Source organism: Falco peregrinus, chromosome 4 (genome assembly GCF_023634155.1).
Source record: "Falco peregrinus isolate bFalPer1 chromosome 4, bFalPer1.pri, whole genome shotgun sequence".
NCBI lineage: Eukaryota > Metazoa > Chordata > Aves > Falconiformes > Falconidae > Falco > Falco peregrinus.
In genome coordinates this window covers 119952505-119974444 of record NC_073724.1, presented here as the reverse complement: position 1 = coordinate 119974444, position 21940 = coordinate 119952505, and the positions used below count along the sequence as shown (strand labels likewise).

Below are 21940 nucleotides of genomic sequence, written 5' to 3'. Positions count from 1 at the left end.
AAACACAGAAGGTTCTCTCCAAACATCAGGAAGCACTTTTTCACTGTGAGGGTGACCAAGCTGTGGCACAGGTTGCCCAGGTAGGTGGTAAAGCCTCCATGTTTGGAGGTACTGGAAACCCATCTGGACATGGTCCTGGGCAACCAACTCTGGATGGCCCTCCTTGAGCAGCGGGGTTTGTGCTAGGTCCCTTCCAAATTTAACTGTTCTGTGATCTCCAGTCCTTCTGAGAGAGCTGATCTGCACACACAGCCCCTGCCCTGACAGCACTGTGCAGCAGCATTTGCTTCCTGCCCCTTCTTCCCTGAGAGTTTGGTGAGCAGACTTTGTTTGTGTACCCTTCAGCTACTGCAGCTGGGCAGAAAAGCACTTCATGGGGGTGCTGTGGCCAAAACAGAGCAAAAGTGGATGACAAAGAGGAGCAGCAAGATGGCTCAGAGTTAGACAGAAAGAACCCAGAGCACCAGTCTTAGGGAACTATGACTGCTGTTAGGGAAGGAGGGCAGGCGCTGGGCAAGTATGCCTCTCCCTCTGCATGGAGAATTGGGAGGGCAAAGATGGGCACTAAGACCTTGTTATGTCACACCCTCCTCCTAGCTCCCCAGCAAGACAGGAGGGATGAGTGCAGCCAAGGCAACACAATGCTCTTACATTCCTCAGAGCTGCGGATGGATGGAGAAGCACAGCCCCACACTGGGGTCCTCAGCTGCATCACATCTGTTCAATACCTTTGTCAGCAACACAGACACTGGGATCGAGCGCACCCTCAGCAAGTTTGCTGACAACACCAAGCTGAGTGGTGCGATTGACATGCTGGAGGGATGGGATGCCATCCAGAGGGACCTTGACAGGCTGGAGAGGTGGACCAGTGTGAACCTCATGAAGTTCACCAAGGCCAAGTGCAAGGTCCTACACCTGGGTAGGGGCAATCCCAAGCACAAATACAGGCTGGGCAGAGAATGGACTGAGAGCAGTGCAGTGAAGGACTTGAGGGTGCTGGTACATGAAAAGCTCAACGTGGCCAGAAACCGAACCATATCCTGGGCTGCATCAAGAGCAGCATGGCCAGCAGGTCGAGGCGGGTGATTCTCCCCCTCAACTCTGCTCTGGTGAGATGCCTCCTGCAGTGCTGCGTCCAGCTCTGGGGCCCCCAACGTAAGAAGGACATGGACCTGTTGGAGTGAGTCCAGAGGAGGGCCATGGAGATGATCAGAGGGCCTGGGGCACTTCTCCTATCAAGACAGGTTGGGATTGTTCAGCCTGGAGAAGAGAAGGCTCCGGGGAGACCTTAGAGCAGCTTCTGGTACCTAAAGGGGCTGACAAGAAGGCTGGGGAGGGGCTTTTCACAAGGGCCTGTAGATACAGGACAAGGGCTTTAAATGGAAAGAGGACAGATTTACATTAGAAGTTAGGAAGAATTTTTTTCTGTGAGGGTGGTGAGACACAGGAACAGGTTGCCCAGAGAAGCTGTGGCTGCCCCATCCCTGAAAGTGTTCCAAGGCCAGGTTGGATGGGGCTTTGAGAAGCCTGGTCTAGTGGAAGGTGTCCCTGCTCATGGCCTGCCATGGGGTTGGAACTAGATGGTCCTTAAGGTCCCTTGCAACCAAAAGTGTTCTATGATTCTACGGTTGCCTGTAGGAGTCAAGGCTTCTCCTTCCAACAGACCCATCGAGAGTGCAGTACCAGAGCCCCTCAAACACAGCCATCCCATGCTCTCGCACCCTTACCACTGACCCACGTACTCCCCTACAAAGTCCACAGTGCTGGGAAGGGATGGAGTGCTCCTCAGCAGCTTGAGCCTCCATTCTCTGGCTGTCCTCCCCACCTCCAGCAAGCGCAGTCAGCAGGCAGGGAGCTCATCTGGAGCCCTGCCCTGGCTGGATCTCTGCTACGCACATGTTACGCTGTGGCTTTGGCAAACATCTGGCTTTGGGCTCCCGCCCCTCAGAGTGACGGCTCTTGGTGGGAGAGGAGGGGAGGCTGGCGCCAGTGTGGTCAACGATCCCACGCACAGCTCACTCTGCCTGAGTGTGTGCCAGGCATCCTGCCCTCCCCAGCCCTGGCACAGCTGCTGACCAGCTAGAAGCAGCCAGGGAGCAGCCATGGCTGCTATTTCAGGAGCTGCCTCTGGCTCCCAGGCTGCATCTCAGCCTCCAGCATGCTCAGGCCTCAGGGGAGTAAGCAGGGTCAGGGTTCGGCTGCAGTGATTGTCCAGCACACGTGGCCAAGGCGAGGGTCAGACCCTGAGGCTGCAGGGAGCATCACATCTGGGGGGAGTCTTCTGCATCTGCACAGCTGCAGGCACTGCCTGCTTGCACCGCTGGCTCCCTGCAGCCCCAGGGCACGGGCAAGGGCTCTGGCTGGCGGCCTCACAGCCACAGCCTAGACACGGACAGGCGCAGGGCTGCCACAGCCATACATGGCAGGCTACAGAGAACCTATGGCCTCCAGCACTGCTCTGAGACGGCGTCAAGCCCTCAGTTTTGGGGAGCAGGGGCAGCAGTTAAATCACAGACACTGGCAGGGAGGTCTGACTGTGGAGGATGAGGCTGGGCAACAGGCTGCAGGAGCCTGGAGGTGAACACTGCCCTTCTGGGAGTCCCAGTGCCTCTGAGTGCAGGGGCAGAGTAAAGCACAGAAAGACGAGGAGCAAGGCTCACACATGGGCAGATAGGTAACCTCTCTGGGGGGGCAGCAGGGCGCTGGAGTGGGAGCCCCACAGAGTGTGTTGTTTGGGGCCTGAGCAGCAGGGCAGGGAAGCTGGGGCTCTGCAGAGGAAGAGTGCTCAAGGTGGGGACCTCAAGTGGGGCAGCAACAGTGCAGTGTGGGCAGACAGGGTCTGGCCACAGCCTCCTGAACGGCGCTGAAGGGCTCCAAACCAGGCTGCTGGGCTGGGTTTCGTCTGTGCAGAGCTCAGGCAGGGAGTGCTCATGGAGCAGCTCTGCACAGCGAGATGGGACATAGCTGGGCAAGACATGCAGGTCGGACTGGGCTCAGTGCAGCAGCAGATGGAACGTGCCGAGCAGGGTGACCTTGGGGAACGAGGCAGTGATGGGGAGCAGGAAGAGGCTGGAGTGTCATAAAGGTCACGCAGGTGAGGGAGAGCAGTGCCAGTGCCAGCTACCTGGGGGCAAAACAGTGAGGGTCCCGGGGGCGAGCCCGCAACAGCAGCTGGCATCAACCAAGGTGTGTGGAGAGAACAAGAGGGAGTAGTGACTGAGGTACTGGGGCAGGGTGGGGGGGCACACTGGGGGGCTGGGGCTCTGGGAGGGGAGGCACAGGGACTGGCACTTTGGAGGGCAGCGTGCACAGGTGTGGGGCTGTGGGTGGACATGGAGGAGGAAGGGTGTGAGCAAGGACTGTGGGAGGAAGAGGAGTCGAAAGGGGCCTGGAGCTAAAGCAGAGGTGAGGGAAAAGGGGCAGCAGCAAGGGGGCTGGGGATCAGCATAGAGGAAGGAGGGAGCTGTGTGAGGGGGCTGGGGGGAGGAGCAGAGCATGGGGGGAGAGGAGAGCGAGGGGCTGGGGCCTCTCGGCTGCAGTGGAAAAGCTGCTGCAGCTCCAGGGGAAATGCTACTTGAATTAATCATGGCGCTGGCTGCTGTGCCAAGCCCAGGAGGAGGCTGCTGGCAGTGCAAGGAAATAACTTTCACAGGAATTTGGAACAAATGCAGCTCTTCTGGCGGTAACAACAGCACTCACCTCCCCCACAAGCTCCCCATGTACCAGCATCTTCCTCATGTCCCCACTCCTTGTGTACCCCCAGACCCTTCCACATCACAGCCTGCTCTCCCAGAAGCATGATGCACTCCCTCTCCTCACACTGCTCCCCAGCAAGCTCACAGGCGTCTCCCCATCTTGCTTCAGGAAGATTGCCGCCTCATTTCCGAGGAGGGGGAGGCCTGCTCTATGTCATGCAAAGATCTGAAAATAGGTTAATGCTGAATCCCTTGTCCCAGGAAAATGAATACATGTAGTAATGTCCTCCCCACCTCCCGCCACTCTCTTTGGCAGCAGTCACTGAGCGTTAGTCCTCTTGCTGTTCTAGTCCCCATGTATGGCTACTCCCTGTGCCCTCTCACAGCATAACCGATGCATCAGGATTATCTGCCAAGACTCTCAGAAATACAGTATATGTGGCCTGGTCTAGCCTACAGCACTTCATGCAGTGATGGCCCCTATTTAATCCCACAGGAACAGCTCTGTCTGAGCCTTAATCATGGATCACACAGGGTTAAGTGGTGGACTTGGCAGTGCTGGGTTGACGGTTGGACTCGATGATCTTAAAGGTCTTTTCCAACCTAAACGATTCTCTGATTCTATGCAGGTCTTCCCACCTTGAGGCACAGTCCAAGAGGCAGTCCTGGTGCTGTGCATGCAGCATAGTTGGTCCCACAGAATCACAAATCAGTACTCAAGCTTAAAACTTATCACACTTGTCCTCAAAACTGGAAGATAAGACTGTAGGTCAGGTGTGTTGCTGGTCAGCTTTTGATTTCTGATGTTCTTGTTCCCCGACAATTGTGTGTATGGATGCAAAGGAAATATGTAAACCCTGGTTCCAAAATCATTAATATTGGATCTGTGCAAGAATCGATAATCCACTATCTCATCTCAATCGCATTTCAGTCAAATCTGCCTGTGCTCACAACATTGGGCTTGCACAGCTCTCTGTGCTTTATGCTGGCTGCCAGAGGACAGACAATACTTGATTTATCATGAGAAGTTAGCAAGGCCCAGAAAGACAATATCTGACCATGCATGCAGCTTGCTGGTACAAAGTCAAATGTTTAAAACAAATTTAAGCCATCAGGGTGAATTTACACCAGAACAGTGCTGCACATCATGCAACCATAGTCTTTGAATGTAGCCTGATGAGCCCTAAAGCTTCTATATTTTCGACCCACGGCCATAGAGGGCAACGAAGACAACCAGTCATTGACTGTCCCTTGCTCTACTTTCTGCTCTAGTCATGTTGACCGATCCTCTGGGCTCCTTCTCTGCTGGTGTTTCTCTCTCATCTCAGACTTGAACTGTCAGTTTGCTATTTCCTTTGCTTAGTGCTCCTGCAGAGTCTGCTACTGTGGGACCTGGCCCATGATAAACATGAGTAATAAATAAAGAAGATGTTATGAGATCCTTTTTCTTTCTTGGAAGAGCAGGCCAGCAACCTGCTCTGCTCGTCTCTGTTCAGACAGCAAAGACAAAGACAGACCTGGCAGAGCGGATGGGGTGTGCAAGGGACCAGGAGACCTGCAGCCATTCTTCAGGTCTCTCTGGGTCATGCGCATGGACTCCCCATTTCTCCATCATTCTGTCCTGCCCATGGAGAGCAGACATCACTGTCTGCAAATAGACCTGGTCCTCCCAGGGTGTTTTGCTCAAGAAACATGGCAGTCTGATGGTGAATCGAACACATTCAGTTCTGTGCTGACCTTGGAGGCTGTCCTGTGTCCTGCATATCACACTGGCAGGGCCTGCCCATGGCCTAAGCTCTCATGACCATTATGTGGGTCTGGACCAAATCCAGACCTTGACAGAGACCCTTTAACCTCCAAAGGCAGGGTGAGCTCTGATGCCCAGAAGCCACATACAGATGGAGTCAAGAGGGAACAATTGCACACGGGGGCTGTGGGGCAGCACATCTGACATGGGCAACCCCGTGCCAGCTGCTGGCTACCGTGTGACCCCTAACAGCGCCTCTGAAGCCCTTCTGTTTGGGGCAGCAGGGGTGCCGTGGCTGAGGGGTGGCCACACCAGGCAGCTGTGCTCTGAGACCTGGACTCTCTGCCCTGGCTCTACCAGGCTCCTCGACCTGGCTTACTCCTGCTGCGGCCCAGTGCCGAGCCGGCAGCCTGGCCAGCCTCCTTTCCCATCCTCTCACATTTCCCGGCTCAGAGGAAGCAGCAGCAGATGTGTGAGCTGTTTGCTTTGTGCCGAGGCCACGCGGGAGTTACCTGTGCTCAGCCCAGACGCGCCGTTTCCAAACGAAACATGAAGGCTGAGCCAAGACCATCGAAATCTGGCCAAACCCTCAGTTGCTGCCGGCCGCCGGGCCAGCACCTTTCCCTGTGCAGTGCGGAGCTGGGCTGGCCCCTGCGCTACATTGGCCTCACCGTGGCCAGGCAGCCGGGTGCTGGACCAGCTTCTCTGTGCCATCCCCATGGCCCTGCACCGCCTCAGCTCCTCCAGAAGTCCCATGCGCCGTCCCGCCTGTCCCTGCACTCGCAGTCAGGAGCCCAGCCGCCATCTCCGATTGCATTTCCAGAGCGCCTTCCCACACGGCAAGCGGCACTGAGCAGGAAGGCACGGAGAAGGAGAGAGAAGGGGCCTCCCTTCGGGGGCTGCTGCAGCCAAGACATCCCTGCACACGCCTGGGGCCTCCATGCTCACTCAGGGACACATGGCTCCTCCACTCCGACTCTGTCCCCAAGCCCACCCCCACCCTTGACCCCTTCCCCATCTCTGTCCCCGGGCCTGGTCTTGTCCCTGTCCCCATCCCCACCCAGCTGGGACAGTGTGGAGTGTTGCCCTGCACAGACCAGATTCAAATCTTTCCCCACCTAAACCTTCCTCATCATCCCTCACCCACTTCTTCTGCTCAGACTTTCCCCCCAGTCCAACCCTGACCCACTTCCTAGCCCCCCAGTTCTGCCCCATCCTAAACCTTCCCCATGTCCTTTCTCTGTTCTACACCTGTCCCTTGCTCCCACACAACTCCTCCTTACCCCCAGCTCCTACCCCCTGTCCCCAGCACTCACCCACCCCACGATCCTCTTTCCAGCACTCCCATCCCAGTCTCCTGCATTCACACACCCTAGATGGCCCACACTCACCCGACCATGCCCCCGTGGTGCACTCACAGCATACCCACAGGTGGGTTTTTCTCGCAAGCTCCACTGCCTCCTCCAGACCCACCTGGAAGCCCTTTTCCCTGGCCTCCTCCTGCCTTGTCTCATGGACTCCAGAATTCCTGCTTCCTCTTGCCCCTTCCTCCTGGCCCCAGGGGCACTGCTCACCACCTGGCTCCACAGCTCCTCCCAGCCCCAGCCAGACATCCCAGTACCCCACGACTCCAGCAAAGAAGTACCCCAAACTTCACAGATGCTTGTCCTGACGGACAGTCTGGATGCTGCTTTGGTTGGCAGCGTCTTGCTGCACTACCACACCAGCTCCCCCCTGTCAGCCCCAAGCCCCGTGTCCCTCCATCCTGGCTCAGATGGGCTGCATCACCTGCCTTCAGCAACCAGGGCTCCAGGGCCTGAGCTGTGATTGAAACAACAAACACAGGAGACACAAAAAACACAAAACACAAAAGGCATCCCTGGAGTGTCTTGGGGTCTGCAGAACCTGTCAGCAGGGCAGCACTTCTCCAGGCATCCAGACCTGGGACCTCTCCCTACATGAAGGCTGATGCTGTTTCCAAGGATGTAACAATACCAACTGTTCATAATTATTGCTAATGTTCACAACCAGCCTTACAAATGCTAATAACGTAGGCTAATGATCTCACAGGGGGAGAGAGAAGTTAGCAGCTTGGCTACAAGCAGCTTCCTTGAGGTCCTACCCACTTTGAGTGTTCTGGCTTGTGAGGCAGCTCCACATTTCTGCAAGCAAGGCCTGGCACAGCAGGCTCCAATCTCAGCTGAGGTCAACACTGTGCTTTACACCTCGAGGTGTGCTCATAACCCAGCAGTGGCCTGCAGAAAGGGTGTAACAGGCTCTGCCTCATTTCCGCCTCACACCGAGCACAGGGACCTCTGTCCTACCATTCCTGCTGCAACCAGTGCCCATCTAAGCCATGACAACTGCACCGAACAGCCTTCAGTGGCAGGTCTCCCATCCCAAGCCTTCCACCACCCTGGCCATGCCCTCCTCAAGCTCAGCTCCCGACAGTTGTACCTACCTGTAAGAAGCAGGTCCCAACAGGGGTGTTCTCCTTCAGGGACACATTGTAGAAATTACTCCTGAACACTGGCTCATTGTCATTGACATCCTGCAGGGCCACATGCACCACAGCTGAAGAAGAGAGGGCAGGCGTTCCCCTGTCTGTGGCCAGCACAGTCAGCTGAGGCTGAGGATCCTTCTCATAATCCAGTGGGGCAGCGGTGGTGATGATACCTGTGGCAGGATCAATGGCAAACCAGCTAGAGTGGGTGTCACGGTCATGCACGATACTGTACCGCACTTCCCCATTGGGACCCTGGTCCTTGTCACGAGCTGTCACCTGCAGTACAAAACTCCCCGGGTACACAACCTCAGGGATGCTTTGTTTGTACTCCTGCTGGTCAAAGAGTGGAGGGTTGTCATTGATATCCATCACTTGCAGCACAAAGGCTGATTCTGCCCGGAGTGGGGGTGTTCCTGAGTCGGTAGCCGTCACCCGCAAATCATAGGAGTCTCTTTCTTCCCGATCCAGCAGCTGGTCCACACAGATGAGGTAGATGATGTTGTCCTTCGTAGTGAGGGCAAACTTGCCATCCCCTCCCTCCAGTGTGACATTGACGTTGGAGTACTCGCCATAGTCTGGGTCAGAAACAGAGATGCGTGCCACATACTGGCCAGGCTGGGCTCCCTCAGAGATCTGAGGGGAGCCATCTTCGCTCAGGAAGATGATAGTCATAGTGGGCTGGTTGTCATTGTAGTCACGGACATGAATAGTCACAAAGGCTGTGGTGACCTCAGGATGGACAGCTTTATCCCTTGCCTGCACCACCAGCTCATGCACCTTCCTTACTTCATAGTCCAGACCCTTGTTGAGCTTGATGACTCCAGTCCGAGAGTCAATGGTGAAGTACTGGTCAGGATCGCTCTGCCGCCGGTTGATTTCATAAATCACATCCCCATTGTCACCTTCGTCTGCATCAGAGGCAAAGACCTGCAGGATGCTACTGCCAGGTTTCAAGTTCTCTGAGATGAGAGTATGATAACGGCTCTGATTGAAGCTAGGAGCATTGTCATTGATGTCCTGGATGGACACATTCAGTGTCATCTGGGTAGTCCGGGGAGGAGAGCCACCATCATAGGCTTCCAACAGCAGCAAGTACGATGAGCGGTTCTCCCGATCCAAGACATTGCTGACCACCAGGTCCAAATACAGGACCCCATTGGGTCCTCGACGTGTTTCCAGGCGGAAGGCCTGTCCCACATTCTCCCCCTTAATCACATAGCCTTGTGTATTGAGTAGACCACTGTCAGCATCAAAGGCAGGGTCCAAAGGAAATCTGCTGCCAATGGGTGTGTGCTCTGGGATCTGGAAGGTGCTGTGTGGTTTGGGAAAGGCTGGAGCATGGTCATTGATGTCATTCACTTGAATGTTCACTTCTACTGTAATGCCCTCCGGGGTAACAGCAATGAAGCTGTAGCGGTCCCGAGTCTCTCGGTCCAGGACACGAGCTGTTTTGATGATACCGGTGTTTTCATCTATCCCCAAGTCAGTGGTGACACCGCTGCCCTCCTGTGCTGAGATGAAATACATGTAGGCACTAGTTCCAGGGGGCAGGCCAGCACTGATATCCCCAATGATGGTGCCAGCTGGCTGCTCCTCATCTATTTGTAGATCCAAGGTGCCCAGGACAGCAGAACCCTTCCCTGCTCTCAGACCCCCAAGAATTAGCAGCTCCAGCAGAAGCACGGCTGACCCCTTCATCTGCTCCATTGCTAGTGACTTGCAGAGCAGAGCGTGGCTAGATCTCCTTTGCAGTGTGCGCTTTAATCCTGCATGGAATGCAGACCAGAGGATGCTGGTTAGGAGGGAGCAGCAAAGGAAGCACAAGGAAAAAAAAAATCCTGGAGAGGGAAGATCTGCTACGTACCTGCTGCCTGATTGCCCTGTATCACCTATACCTCACAAAGAGCGAAGGTGAAAATGCATCAGAGCAGAGTGTGCCCAGAAGGGAAGTACCTAAAGTCAGCCAAGCAGGTCACACCTGACAGTGCACTGAGGTTAGCAGCTAGTACCTTATATCACAGAGGCTCTCTCCTGCACAGCCAAGCACTCTTCCACCCACCCACCCTCCAGGCAACACTGGATCCAGCTGCCCTAGAGCAGTGTTCCTGTGCCTTTAACAGCTGAATGCTTCCTGGGAGGCTGAGAGGCTGTCTGCAAGACCACAGAGATTTTTGGACAAACAACAGCCTAGCACCTCTCCACCCTGAAAAAAGCTGGTCTCAAATTGGGAGAGAGCTGAACAAGTGACCGTTCTGAGACCCCTCCAGCCCCTGGCCCTGGCAGCGTGCCTTTAAGGACCACAGGGAAATAGGTGCCAAAAACCCCGTGAAGTGCAAATCTGGTGTCCCCGGGAGGGAGCAGCAGAACTGGAGCGGGCTTACATCCAGTGAACAGTAAATCAGAATGGCTGTATTGCAGAGGATGTACCCACAGCTGGGAATGCCCAGGATAAAATCAGACAGGCCCCATTGTTTGGCCTGGCACAGAGATCTGTGGATGCCCCAAGCTGGTACCATGGAGGGTGGTGGCAGTACAGTAGGAACGCAGCAACTCCCTCTCACTGCCAGCTGCTCTGGCTCCTTCCCGGTCCCACACCCTCCACTGCTTACTCTCCTCCTTTGTCTCCTTCTCACTGCTCCTTGCTCATTCTGGCTCCTTCACTCCATTTCCCCCTGCCGTAGCTTCATTTCACTGCAGCAGTGGGGGAGGGACGAGCAGGGAGGAGCGGCTCCCTGCAGCAACACCACTGCTGGACACGCTCCCAGTGCCCAAAGGCTGTCAGCCCTCCAGGGCTCTGCCCACCCTCCCTGCGAACAGCCAGAGAAACACAGCAGTCAAGGAGGACATGAAGAACACCAGTCCCAGTGCTGCTTTCGGCCCCCGGTAAACGAGGCTTAGTGGTCTGCAGGGATGGCGGCAGCATGAGCTCACACTTGGACTCTCTTGAAAGCATTTGCTGCTGGTCCCATAACCACACTCAGGAGCCGCTCATGTCAGGCGCAGGACAGCAGGAACCTCCCTGTCTTGGGGGATGGAGGTGGCTGACATTGCCTAGTTTGGGGACTAAGAATGTCAGCCCTTGATCTAAAGAACCCTACAGCAGTGTTAACTCTTTCTGGGCGACACAGGACTCAGGAATAATCGAGTCCTCTTTCTCACCTCAGGTCAGCTGTTCAGATTGGTTTTCCCTGTGGAAATCCTGGGTTAGTGACAGAAAGAAAAACATTTAAAAGTGTTTTCTACATATAAATGTTTGTTTATTTCAGTGGGCATCCAGTGTCTGAGATCCATGGCAAATAAATCCACCTACACTTCTTCTTCCACCTTGCAAATATGAATCCTCATTATGTCTCAGGAGCAGAAGTCAAAAGAAGGTACTTTTATCACTGTGGGCTGCTAGCTGGGGATCTGCACTCAGTGGTCCTAGACAGGTCTGTGTACCTCTCTGTTGGAGCGAGGTGGAGCTACCCAGCTGGAGGGGTAACTGCATACATCCAGAACGTGCAGAGCTGGGGAACGGGGGTCCCAATTTGCTTCTGTGATGAAGCTGCACTATCCTAACTGTGCCCCTGCCACTCAGGTCATGGGGAGGTATGGGGCAGCGGGTTTAAAGCCTTGGCAGGAGGTTAGACAAAAACTAAATAAAAAGTTGAGTAGAAAAACAGACAGAGGGACAAGGCTCCGTTGGGCAATCTCAGTAGCTGAGGACAGGATGAAGCTGAAAGGTCTTAGGTGGTGCCTGGAACAGATCAGGGGACAGATACAGTGAAAAAACCCACCTGGTTTGATTAGTGATGTGGCTCTTGAGAAACAGAAGGGAGTGCAGCAAGGCTTTGTGGGCTGCTGGTAGGGAGGAGAGAAACTTGGAAAAAGAATCTGCGGAGTGTGAAGAGCAGCTGAGAGCACTGGCACAACCAGGGAACACAAGTTATGGTCCTTGGGGTGGGGAGCTGGTGATGAAGGTCTGTGTAAACTTCATTTCCATCCTCCCTGGATATAAGTGGGTAGTTCCAGAGCCTAGTTACCTCTTCAGCCAGAGATGCAGCAGCCAGGTTGCCAAATGGCACTAGTGCAGGATGGGCAGACGGCCATCCATGGTACTAGCAGCCCTCTGTTCCTGTGAAGCTTGCAGGCTTGGGTCACAGAGGAAGACTGCAGTGACCTCAGTGGATGCAGAGTCACCATATCTGAACAGCTGCTTCTAATTAGCAGATAGCCCAGCGCTAGGGGCTGGCTTGACTGGTCCAGGCCCAGCCTGTGTAATGTGAGCCAGACTGCCCTACTCCCTCTCTGTCCCTCCCACCATCGGGCACTGAGTTCCCTAGTAAAAAATGGCAGCAGAATCCTCTGAAGGAAACGGCTAGCATGAGAATCTGTCCAGAGAGGCGTTTGGGGTCCAGAGCCATAGTAAGGAGGTTGACAGGATGGTTAGCTAAAACGGAGTGAGCTGCAATATACACAAGCATCTTCAAGCCCAGGGCTGACAGACCAACGGCACCAGGAAATCCCAACCTACACTTAGCAGATAAGTCACATTTAGCAAAAAAGACACAGATTTAGAGAGGGACCACTGCATGCATCCCTGCCTGCCTGCCAGTGGGCACCTCACATCTCATGTCAGCCATGAGGAAGGGGAAGCAGGCCCACAGCGGCCCCAGCAGAGAAGCTGGAAAGACGGCACCCACTGTGCATGCCACAAACAGATGTCAGAGTGCTTGCTGTGCAAAAGCTCCATCAAAGCTGCAGATGCTGCTGGTGCCATACCCAAAGTCTCACATGAGAGGCCATGACTCACATAATGATCTTTTTGAGACTTCAGTCCAGATGAGGAAGGATTCAGAAGCCTTTTTAATCTTTGCTGAGCACCAGTCACTGACCTGGACTATGCTTTTCTCTCCTACATCCACACAGATGTCTGTCTCTGGAGTTTCAGATTATCTGCCCTCAGAACCAGACACAGCCCAGGCTTGCCTCCAGTGCAGCCTCAGGCTAACGACTCACTTTCAACCCCTGCTATCTACAGTCAATCTCCATGCCGCCTAGCCCTCCTACCACCTCCCACCCAGGCCTTCAGGACCAGCACTCTATTGCTCACTCCTAGCCCTGCCACACAGCCTCAGCTCCCTCTGACAACAGGTCTGAGTGGTGGCCAACGGCGGTGACCATCCTCTCATGAGGATGCAGTCAAGCTCCACTGCATCCCTGTGCATCCCATTTCTGTGCCACACTGGAGCTTCCCGCAGGCTGTCATGTCTCTGAAAACGCTTCCCCCACAAAGGAAGCTCTAATAAAATTTCCTCATGCATCAGCCAGTTCCCACAATCCCAGCCTACATGCATCTCAGCGCTGACCTGGCCCCTGCCATCCCGCATGCCCATCGCTGAGGTGCCTCAAGGCTCTCTCTGCTCCCTGTCCACCGGTGCCCCCAGGCTGTCGGGGTTTTCTCTGCCCCAGAGCTCCCAGGCAGCCCGGCCCCCCAGGCTCACGGGGTTCCCCGCCCCGCCTCGGGCTCCCCAGCCGCCGGGCCCACCGCCTGCTGCTGCTCCCCGTCCCCCCGCACAGCCCGGCCCCGGGGGGAGCTCCGGCACGGTGCGGCCGCCGTGCCGGAGCCCTGCCAGCCCCGGGCCCCCGCTACGCTCGGCCCCCCCAGCCCCCGCCCGGCGCCTCCGCGGCGACCACTGCGCGCCCGCCCCTCGGCGGCGCTGCCCCTGCGGCGGCACCGGCGGCGCCGGTCCGGTCCCGCGCCCGCCCCGTCCCGCTCGCCCGCTGCCAGCGGCCCCGCTGCCGTCGCGCCAGGGGCGAGGCCGGTCCGGCCGCGGATCCGTGGTGCTGCGCCGCCGTGGGCGCGCCCCCCCCCCGCCCGCCCCCCCCCCGCCCCATTGTCTGCGCAGCGGAGGCAGAACAAAGCGCCCGGTCCCGGTCTCAGTCCCCGTTCCGATGCCGGTTCTGGTCCCGGTCCCGGTCCCGGTCCCGGTTCGTGTGCGGACCGGCCCGCCGTGCGGCGCTGCCGACGTGCGGCGGACCGGGCGCGGGCGGCGGGGCAGCCGGAGCGGGCCGGTGCCCGGCGCTGCTGGCACTTACACCGTGCGTCCCGCGCCGGCGGCGCTCACATCCCGCAGGACCCGGCCCCGCCGAGACGCCCCGCAGCCGCGCCGGTACCCCGGTGCGCTCCGATACCGCGGTCGCTTCGCCACCGCTGGCCTCTCCGGTACCCGCAGCTCTCCGGTGCCCTGCCGTGCCGCGGCCGCCCCGGTGTTCCGGCGTGCCGGCCTTCCCGGTGCGGCGGCCGCCCCGGTGCCGCGGTCGCCCCGCGGAGCGCTCGGCGGCAGGCGGCGGGTCGGCGCTGGCTCGGCGCGGCGGCTCCTGCTGAAACCCGACCCAGCGCCGCCCTCAGCCCCCCGCTCCCCCCGCCGCCCCCATCCCCGCCCCGCCACCGGAGCGCGCGGCAGAGCGCGGCCCCGCAGCAGCCCCGGGTACGGAGGGGCCAGGGAGCAGCGGCGGGGAGAAGGTGGTCGGTGCGGAGCGGGAGGAAGGGCTGGAGCCCCGGGGTAAGGAGGGCTGAGGGGAAAGCAACGGGTGACGGGAGCCCGGGCAAATGGGAAGGGGTCGGCAGGAGCGAGAGGCAGGGCTGTGGTGGGCCGGGACAGGGCTGGGCAGGAGATGCAGGGAGGCAGTGGGTGACACCGGGGGCCTGTGGGGGCACGATCGAGGAGGCACAGCCTGTTCTCTGCTCTCTACCGCAGTCCCGTCCTCAGCACAGAGCCCAGAGCCTGAGCACGTGTAACCTGCCAACACCTTGACTCACATCAGGGCTTCCAGTGTCCAGGCTGGAAGGTCTCACCTGTAGTGCCTGCGCTGTGAGCGACTGGGGCCCCACCAAGTCTTCATAAAGCGACAAACCAAGAATCTGCTGCGTGACTGTCTAGGCTGCTCCACCAGTGGCTGGCTCTCTGGCTTGTCTTGACCCCTCAGACTGGTTTTCACTGCTCCAGACGGGCCAGGCCACAGCAGTGTTGGTGCGTCTGTTGGGGGCCACTCAGCTTTCAGGACAATCATCACTACTGGGCCTTCTTTTATTTCTTAGCAGAGAAATTGCCATCGACTGAGGGCTGTGACAGTCCATTGCTAAGATCGTGTGCTATAAAGGCCACAGCTCAGTCTGCTTCATCAGGAAACTGTCTAGGGTCTTCCATCAGTGACGATCAATTCAAACAGAGAATGTGGACCTTCAGACTAGTTTCATAGAGAAAGAACCCTTCAAAATTTGCGTGTCTGCACCCCTTCCCAAATACCTTATAGGCTCAGCTGGATTTAGAAACAAGAAGTAACTAACTCTGGATTACTTTTACTGATCTAAAGGTACCTTGGAGAAACCAAATACTCTGGACCCTGAACAGCACATCTTACAATTCTTAACATAAATTCACCAAGCTATAATATATTCAGTTTATTTCCTCCTACATCTATCTTCTGCAGGTCACAGGAAGACAGGAAAGAAGTTCAGAAGAAGGGAGCAAGGATGATAAAGGTCCATCATCTTCGATGCATGGAACAATTTAGTTTCCATTTTGGAAAGGAGGCAAACAAGGGGAATGAGGAAGAGGACAATGAAATTATGAATGGTCTCTGGGGGTTGATTTTGTTCAGCTCTGTGGAGCTGATTTTGTTCACTGCATCTTCCAATATAAAAGCGGCATGAAATGAGGCCAACAGAAGCCAAGATCGAAACAAACAAAAGAAGGTGATACTTCATGTGAGTGGCTGTGGACCCAGGGAACTTCTTGCCATAACATGCTGTGGATGCTCAAAATTCACATTGGCCCAGGTGGTGTCTGAATTAGTTCACAGAAGAGAAATTCTTTGATGGGTCCTGAATAGAGGAAACCACCTCCAGCTCATAACGTCGTGTGAGTCACGAAGAGTTGGGTCTGGAGGTGTACTCGAGGTGACATATTGTGTATGCTTCTCCTGCTCTTCCCACACCTTCCTGTGCATCCACTCGTAGACACTGTTGGAGCCTGGGCTAGAGGGAGTCTTGAGCTGACTCCCAATGAGATGGTCCCTATAATCTTGTGTCTGTCCCAGTTTTAACAACAACATTTCAGCCTTGATTTAGCTATTCTGTCTTTATCTCTCTTTATTTTTGTCTACAATTTTTTTTCCTTACATTACCTTATTCCCTCCCAGATATTTTCAGAAACAGCAGTAAGCTTATCATTCAGCATCTCTTCTTCTAAATGGAACAAACTTTGTGCTCTTATTTTACGATCAGCTATCCATTGGTGTTATCCTAGTTGCTCTTCCATATGTATGTCTTCTAGTTTAAATTAGTGTATCTTTAGTATAGCAGATCAGAGTTCCCACTGTGTTCTGAAAAAATATCATCTGCACCTTACAGAAAAGTATTTAAGGGAAGGCTTCTTTACTGGAAATGTCTTGTTTACTGTACTTCAGGATGACATTTGCTTTTTCATGGTTGCGTCATCTTACTATCTTACATGTGACACATGCAGGTATTCTTCCCCTTCTGTGGTTTCTAACTAGGGTCATTTCCATCTTCTGGCCAAATATTTTCCAATACATTGCTAAGACCAAGATCCACAACGTGATTTAGGCATATACTCTCTATGGTTTCTAATACCTTGGTGGCAACACCTTTATAGATACGGGTTCAAATGCATTAACTTTTACTTTTTGATACATTAATCAAATATATGGGGCTGACGGTGCTGAAAGATGTTGATGTGATCACAAGGCTGCTGTCTATATAAACATTTGTGCCTTTGGAGAGGTCCTTGCTGATTAGAAACAAGTTAATAAAGCTGGCAGATCTTTAATGACACTTCACATAGAGGGCAACAGCTCTTGAATCCTATGTGTAAGAAATCAGGAAAGGAAGGCAAGAGACTGACATGGCTGAGTACAGACCTGCTGGTCAAACTAAAGGGCAAGAAGGAAATGCACAGGCAGTGGAAGTGGGGCAGGTGTCCTGGGAAGAGTATAGGGACCTTGCCCGGTGTGTAGGGATGGGGTCAGGAAGGCTAAGGTGGAGCTGGAGCTGAACTTGGCAAGGGATGCAAAGAACAAGAAGGTCTTCTACAGGTATGCCAGCCAGAAAAGGAAGGTCGAAGAAAGCGTACCCCCTCGATGCACACAACTGGCAAATTGGTAACAAGGGATGAGAAGGCTGAGGTACTCAACAACTTTTTTGCCTCAGTCTTCACTGACGGCCTCTCTTCCCACACCTCCCAAGTGGATGGATGTCAGGGCAGGGACTGGGGGAGCAAAGTCCCTCCCACTATAAGAGAAGGTCAGGTTTGAAACCACCTGAGCAACCTGAACATACATGAGTCTGTGGGACCTGATGAGATGCATCCCAGAGGCCTGAGGGAGTTGGCTGATGCAGTTGCGAAGCCACTTTCCATGATAACTGAAAAGTCATGGCAGTCAGGTAAAGTCTCCAGTGACTGGAAAAAGGGAAACATTGCACCCAGTTCTAAAAAGGGTAGAAAGGAACTACCGACCTGGCAGCCTCACCTCTGTGCCTGGGAAAGTCATGGAACAGATTGTCCTAGAAGCTATGTTAAGGCACATGGAGGACAGGGAGGTGATTCAACACACCCAGCATGGCTCCACCAAGGGCAAGTCCTGCCTGACCAACCTAGTGGCCTTCTATGATGGAGTGACTGCATCAGTGGACAAGGGAAGAGCTACAGATGTCATCTACCCAGACTTCTGTAAAGCCTTTGACACCGCACCGCCCCCCCCCCCCCTCCCCCAACATCCTTCTCTCTAAACTGGAGAGAGACAGATTTGATGGGTGGACTGTTCAGTGGATGAGGAATTGGTTGGATGGTTGCATCCAGAGGGCAGCAGTCAACAGCTCAATGTTTGGATTGAGATCAGTGACCAGTGGTGTCCCTGAGGGGTCTGTATTAGGACGTGACACAGCCAGTGGGATCAAGTGCACCCTCAGCAAGTCTTCAGATGACACCAAGCTGAATGGTGTGGTTGACATGCCTGAGGGACAGGATGCTGTTCAGAGGGACCTTGACAAGCTTGAGAAGTGGGGCCCTGTGAACCTTGTGAGGTTCAACAGTGCCAAGTGCAACGTTCTGCGCCTGGGTAAGGGCCAGTCCTGGTATCAATACAGGCTGGGGGACGAAGGGGTTGAAAGCAGCCCTGCAGAGAAGGACCTGGGGGTACTGGTAGGTGAGAAGCTCAACATGGCCCAGCAATGTGCGCTCACAGCCCAGAAAGCCAACAGAATGCTGGACTGCATCCCCAGCAGTGTGGCCAGCAGGTTGAGGAAAGTAATTCTGCCCCTCTGCCCCACTCTGGAGAGATGCCACCTGGTATACGGTGTCCAGCTCTGGAGTCCTCAGCACAGGACAGGCATGGACCTGTTGGAGCAAGTCCAGAGGAGGTCACAAAGATGATCAGAGGCTTGGAACACCTCTCCTGTGAGGACAGGCTGAGAAAGTTGGGGCTGTTCAGCCTGGAGAAGAGAAGGCTCCGGGGAGACCTTAGAGCAGCCTTTCAGTACTTAAATGGGGCTTGTAAGAAAGATGGGGACAGATTTTTTAGTAGGGCCTGTAGTGGTAGGACAAGGGGGGTGCTTTGAAACTAAAGGAGAGTAGTTTCAGGCTAGATATAAGGAGGAAATTTTTTACTGTAAGGGTGGTGACACACTGGCACAGGTTGCCCAGAGAGGTGGTAGGTACCCCATCCCTGGAAGTATTCAAGGCCAGGTTGGATGGGGCTCTGAGAAATCTTATCTAGTTGAAGATGTCCCCCCGATCATTGCAAGCGGGTTGGACTAAATGGCATTTAAAGGTCCCTTCTGACGCAAACTGTTCTGTGATTGTGTGAATTTAACATTACACTCGCCTTTAAGAAAGGCAAGGAGGAACTCAGAGTACCATCAGTTTGTCAGGGTCATCTCCATTCCCAGAAGACTCATTGACCCCATTCTCTTGGAATCCATTTTTGAACATATGGAGAACAAGGAGGCAATCAGGAACAGTCAGCATAGATTTAGCAAGCACAAATTGTGCTTGAGCAGCCCGGTTAACTTCTCTGAAAAATGACTGGCTATATGGATGAAGGGAAAGCAGTGGATGCAAAGTGCCTTGACAGTGAATTTTCATTTTTAACCTGAGGAAATATGGGCTGAATGAATGGAGCATTAGGTGGGCTGAAAAATGGCTGCCCCTCTGGGCTTGAAGGGTAGTGATCAATGACTCAATATGAGGTTGGTGCCTGGCAGCCAACAAAGTACACCAAGCATTGATTTGGGAGACATTATTCAGTAATATTCCAAGATGACACAGTGTAAGTTTGCAGATGGCATTAGGAGGGGTGGCCAATATGTTGCATGGCAGAACTTTGGTCCAGAGAGATCTAGAAACTCCAAGAATTGGATTAGCAGAAACCTCATGAAGCTCAATAAAGAGAAGTATAAAGTTCCGCACCTGAGGCGGAATAATGCCGTAGTTGGTACAAGGTTGGGAACCAACTGGCTGAGTTGCAGTCCTGCTGAAATGAATGTGAAGGCAGGGGTGGACACTGAATTAAGAGGCAATAATATGCTCTCGTTGCATATGCTTGCATTGCAAATAAAGCAAACACCTTTACTGCACTACATAAGGAGAAGGGTGAGCAGCAGATCAAGGGAAATAGGTATCCCCCTTGACTTGGGAGGTGGTGAAGCCACACTTGGAATCCTGTGTACGTTTGGCTCCCCCTGTTTGTGAGGGATATGGAAAACTGTAGGAGATAGGTAGGGGGCTGATTTATAAAGAGACACTGAAGAAGCTGGGCTTGCTCAGTCTGGTGATGAGTAGGCTAAGAGGCTTTTTAATGGCATCCTACTGCTACTTAAAGGACAGGTTAAAGAGATGATGGTACTAAATGTGTCTTCATAGCAGCAGACAACAGAACAGTAACAATGGCCACAATTACAGCTTGAGAGATTCAGAGTGAGCATTAGGAAAACTTCTTTTCACCCGGAGAGTAGTGTAGCACTGGAAAAAGCTGCTTTTGAGCTGTGAATCTTGGCTCCTTGCAAGTTTTCAAGGCTGATCTGACCTATCGACAGTCTATCTTCAAATAAGAGGTTGGAATATGCGTCTCTGGACATCCTTTTTTAACCATGAAGGACTGTCTACTATGAATCTATGAATTTCATTCCATTTCTGTTATGCTGCTCCTTAATAGTAGCTTTTCACTTTTATGATGTTTTGGTCATCCTCTATACTCACAATGCCTCTTTAATTTGTGTCACTGATCAACCTTATCAGTATACTTCTTTTTTTTTTTTTCTGAGATCTTTACTGAAAAAAATTAAATAGATGAGCTCCAAAACTGATCCTTGAAAAGACGGTGCATTTCTTCAAGCATAAAAATCTTGATTTACTGGTAATTTTTTTTTTTCCGTCTTCCCCATCTTACAATTTTTGTATTAATTTCTGTCTTCTCCATTTGAATAAATAATTTCTCATGTGTTACTGTAGTCTGACCAACTTTTTTTCTTGGTCCCCCCAAAAAACACTTATAAAGTGAGTTGTTTAATGTGCTCGTCTGGCATGATTTGGCAGACTTGGTGCATTTGATCACATTTGCCATTTATTGTCATGTTTTCAAATAATCATTTCCCTTTAAAATCTGCTTTGAAATCTTTATACTATTGCAAGCAATCTGAATTTCCCTAGGTCACTCACTTCAGTCCTCCTTTCTTCAGTCTCTGTAATGTTTGTTATTCTTCAGCCCCATGGCATTACCCCAGATCATTAAACAACCCTTCTGTCAGACTTGCAATTTGTACACGAGTGCTGCCTCTACTTAGAGATGGAAATTAGTGGATTCCTTTTGGTCTCCTAGTAAATTATAATTTACTATATATTCTTGGAGCCCCATGGCAAGAGAGGGAAGAACAGATCCATATGATGTGCTTGCACATTCAGAGAGATCTTGGACAGTCTTTCTGATAAGCAAGCATCTTTGGAGCTGTATGTAGACTGGTAGAAAAATTTAAGTCAAGGTATGCCTTGTAAGAGCAACTAAGACACAGAAATGAGCAGAAATATGTTATTCAGCTATTCAGGGCAGAAGGTTACTGCTAGTAGTAAAGGTTGAGACAGGACTGCAAGGCTCCCAGCTGTGTCATGCCTTTGGGTAGAATTATTAATGATATAGAGATCAGACTATGGAGAAGGGAGCAAAATTTGAAGATGAGTGAATCAGTGCTTTGCTGAACTTCTGAAATTGAAATAATGCAAGAGCTAGTGAAACATGGCAAACTGGAGTCAGTGCTGACCAAAGCATAGCTGGTAGGCAGCACAGAAAATGTGCTTTCTGCATGCTTTGTGTTTCCCTAGACCTACAGGCAAATACTGCAATGTAATGGGAAGTCGTGCTATCTCTTATGTTGCTGTTCTGCCACCACAATGACCCTGATCCTGGAGCCATGCATGTCCCCACCCAGACTGGACTTTGCATGCTCTCACCCTCATCCATAGCAGGTGGGAAGTAGTCTGGCAGTTTAGCACCTTCCTGCTAGATGGCAACTTGCTCCTGAACCGGATGGGAGCAATCTGGCAGGTAGCCCAGCAGGACTGAGCAAATTGCTCAGAGGCTTCCATTCTTGCAAGCTGGAGTCTGGCTCAAAAGTCCCAAACAGGAAATCCTTCTAGGATGTGCTTAGGCTCTGATTCCCGGATGTTCACAGCAAAAAAAAAAGACTTCCTGCATTCAGAGTGAAGGTTAAAAATAAAAGAAGCCAGGCACCTGCTAGAAACATACATAGCCAGGGCAGGGATGGGGACAGAAGTGAGTGGATAACTCTCCCCAAGACAGGAGTAAGTTTTTTTGGCTGAGATCTGAAGTTTGCCTCTGTCATTTGGAATGCCCTTGAGATCCAAGAAAGAGTTGCAAGATCATTTCACCCAGCAAATGGAGCTGGTACCTCGGCTTTGCGGCTCTATATTCACA

At 53.2% G+C, this 21940-nt stretch overlaps 2 protein-coding genes across 2 annotated transcripts in view; one reads left to right on the top strand and one right to left on the bottom strand.

Moving 5' to 3' along the window:
• The window catches only part of DCHS1 (dachsous cadherin-related 1), a 55731-nt gene extending 41566 nt beyond the window's left edge, over positions 1-14165 (bottom strand). The window contains exons 1-2 of the mRNA XM_055801420.1: positions 14030-14165; positions 7904-9714 (exon numbers count right to left, since the gene is read on the bottom strand). Of these exons, the coding sequence (XP_055657395.1) occupies positions 7904-9655 (1752 nt within the window). The 5' untranslated portion in view covers positions 9656-9714; positions 14030-14165. The remainder of the gene's footprint in view (positions 1-7903; positions 9715-14029) is intronic.
• On the top strand, positions 13770-17675 carry LOC129784283 (translation initiation factor IF-2-like). The gene is made up of 2 exons (XM_055801421.1): positions 13770-14496; positions 15425-17675. Exons 1-2 carry the CDS (start codon positions 13886-13888, stop codon positions 15645-15647), a joined length of 834 nt encoding a protein of 277 aa, XP_055657396.1. The 5' UTR covers positions 13770-13885; the 3' UTR covers positions 15648-17675.
• Positions 17676-21940: the final 4265 nt, after the last annotated feature.

Excerpts from the sequence above, each read along its gene's own strand:
- LOC129784283 (XM_055801421.1), top strand. The coding sequence starts at position 13,886 with ATGCCGGTTCTGGTCCCGGTCCCGGTCCCGGTCCCGGTTCGTGTGCGG. Across the intron at positions 14,497-15,424 it reads GGAAGGGCTGGAGCCCCGGG|GTCACAGGAAGACAGGAAAG; the intron begins GTAAGGAGGGCT and ends TATCTTCTGCAG.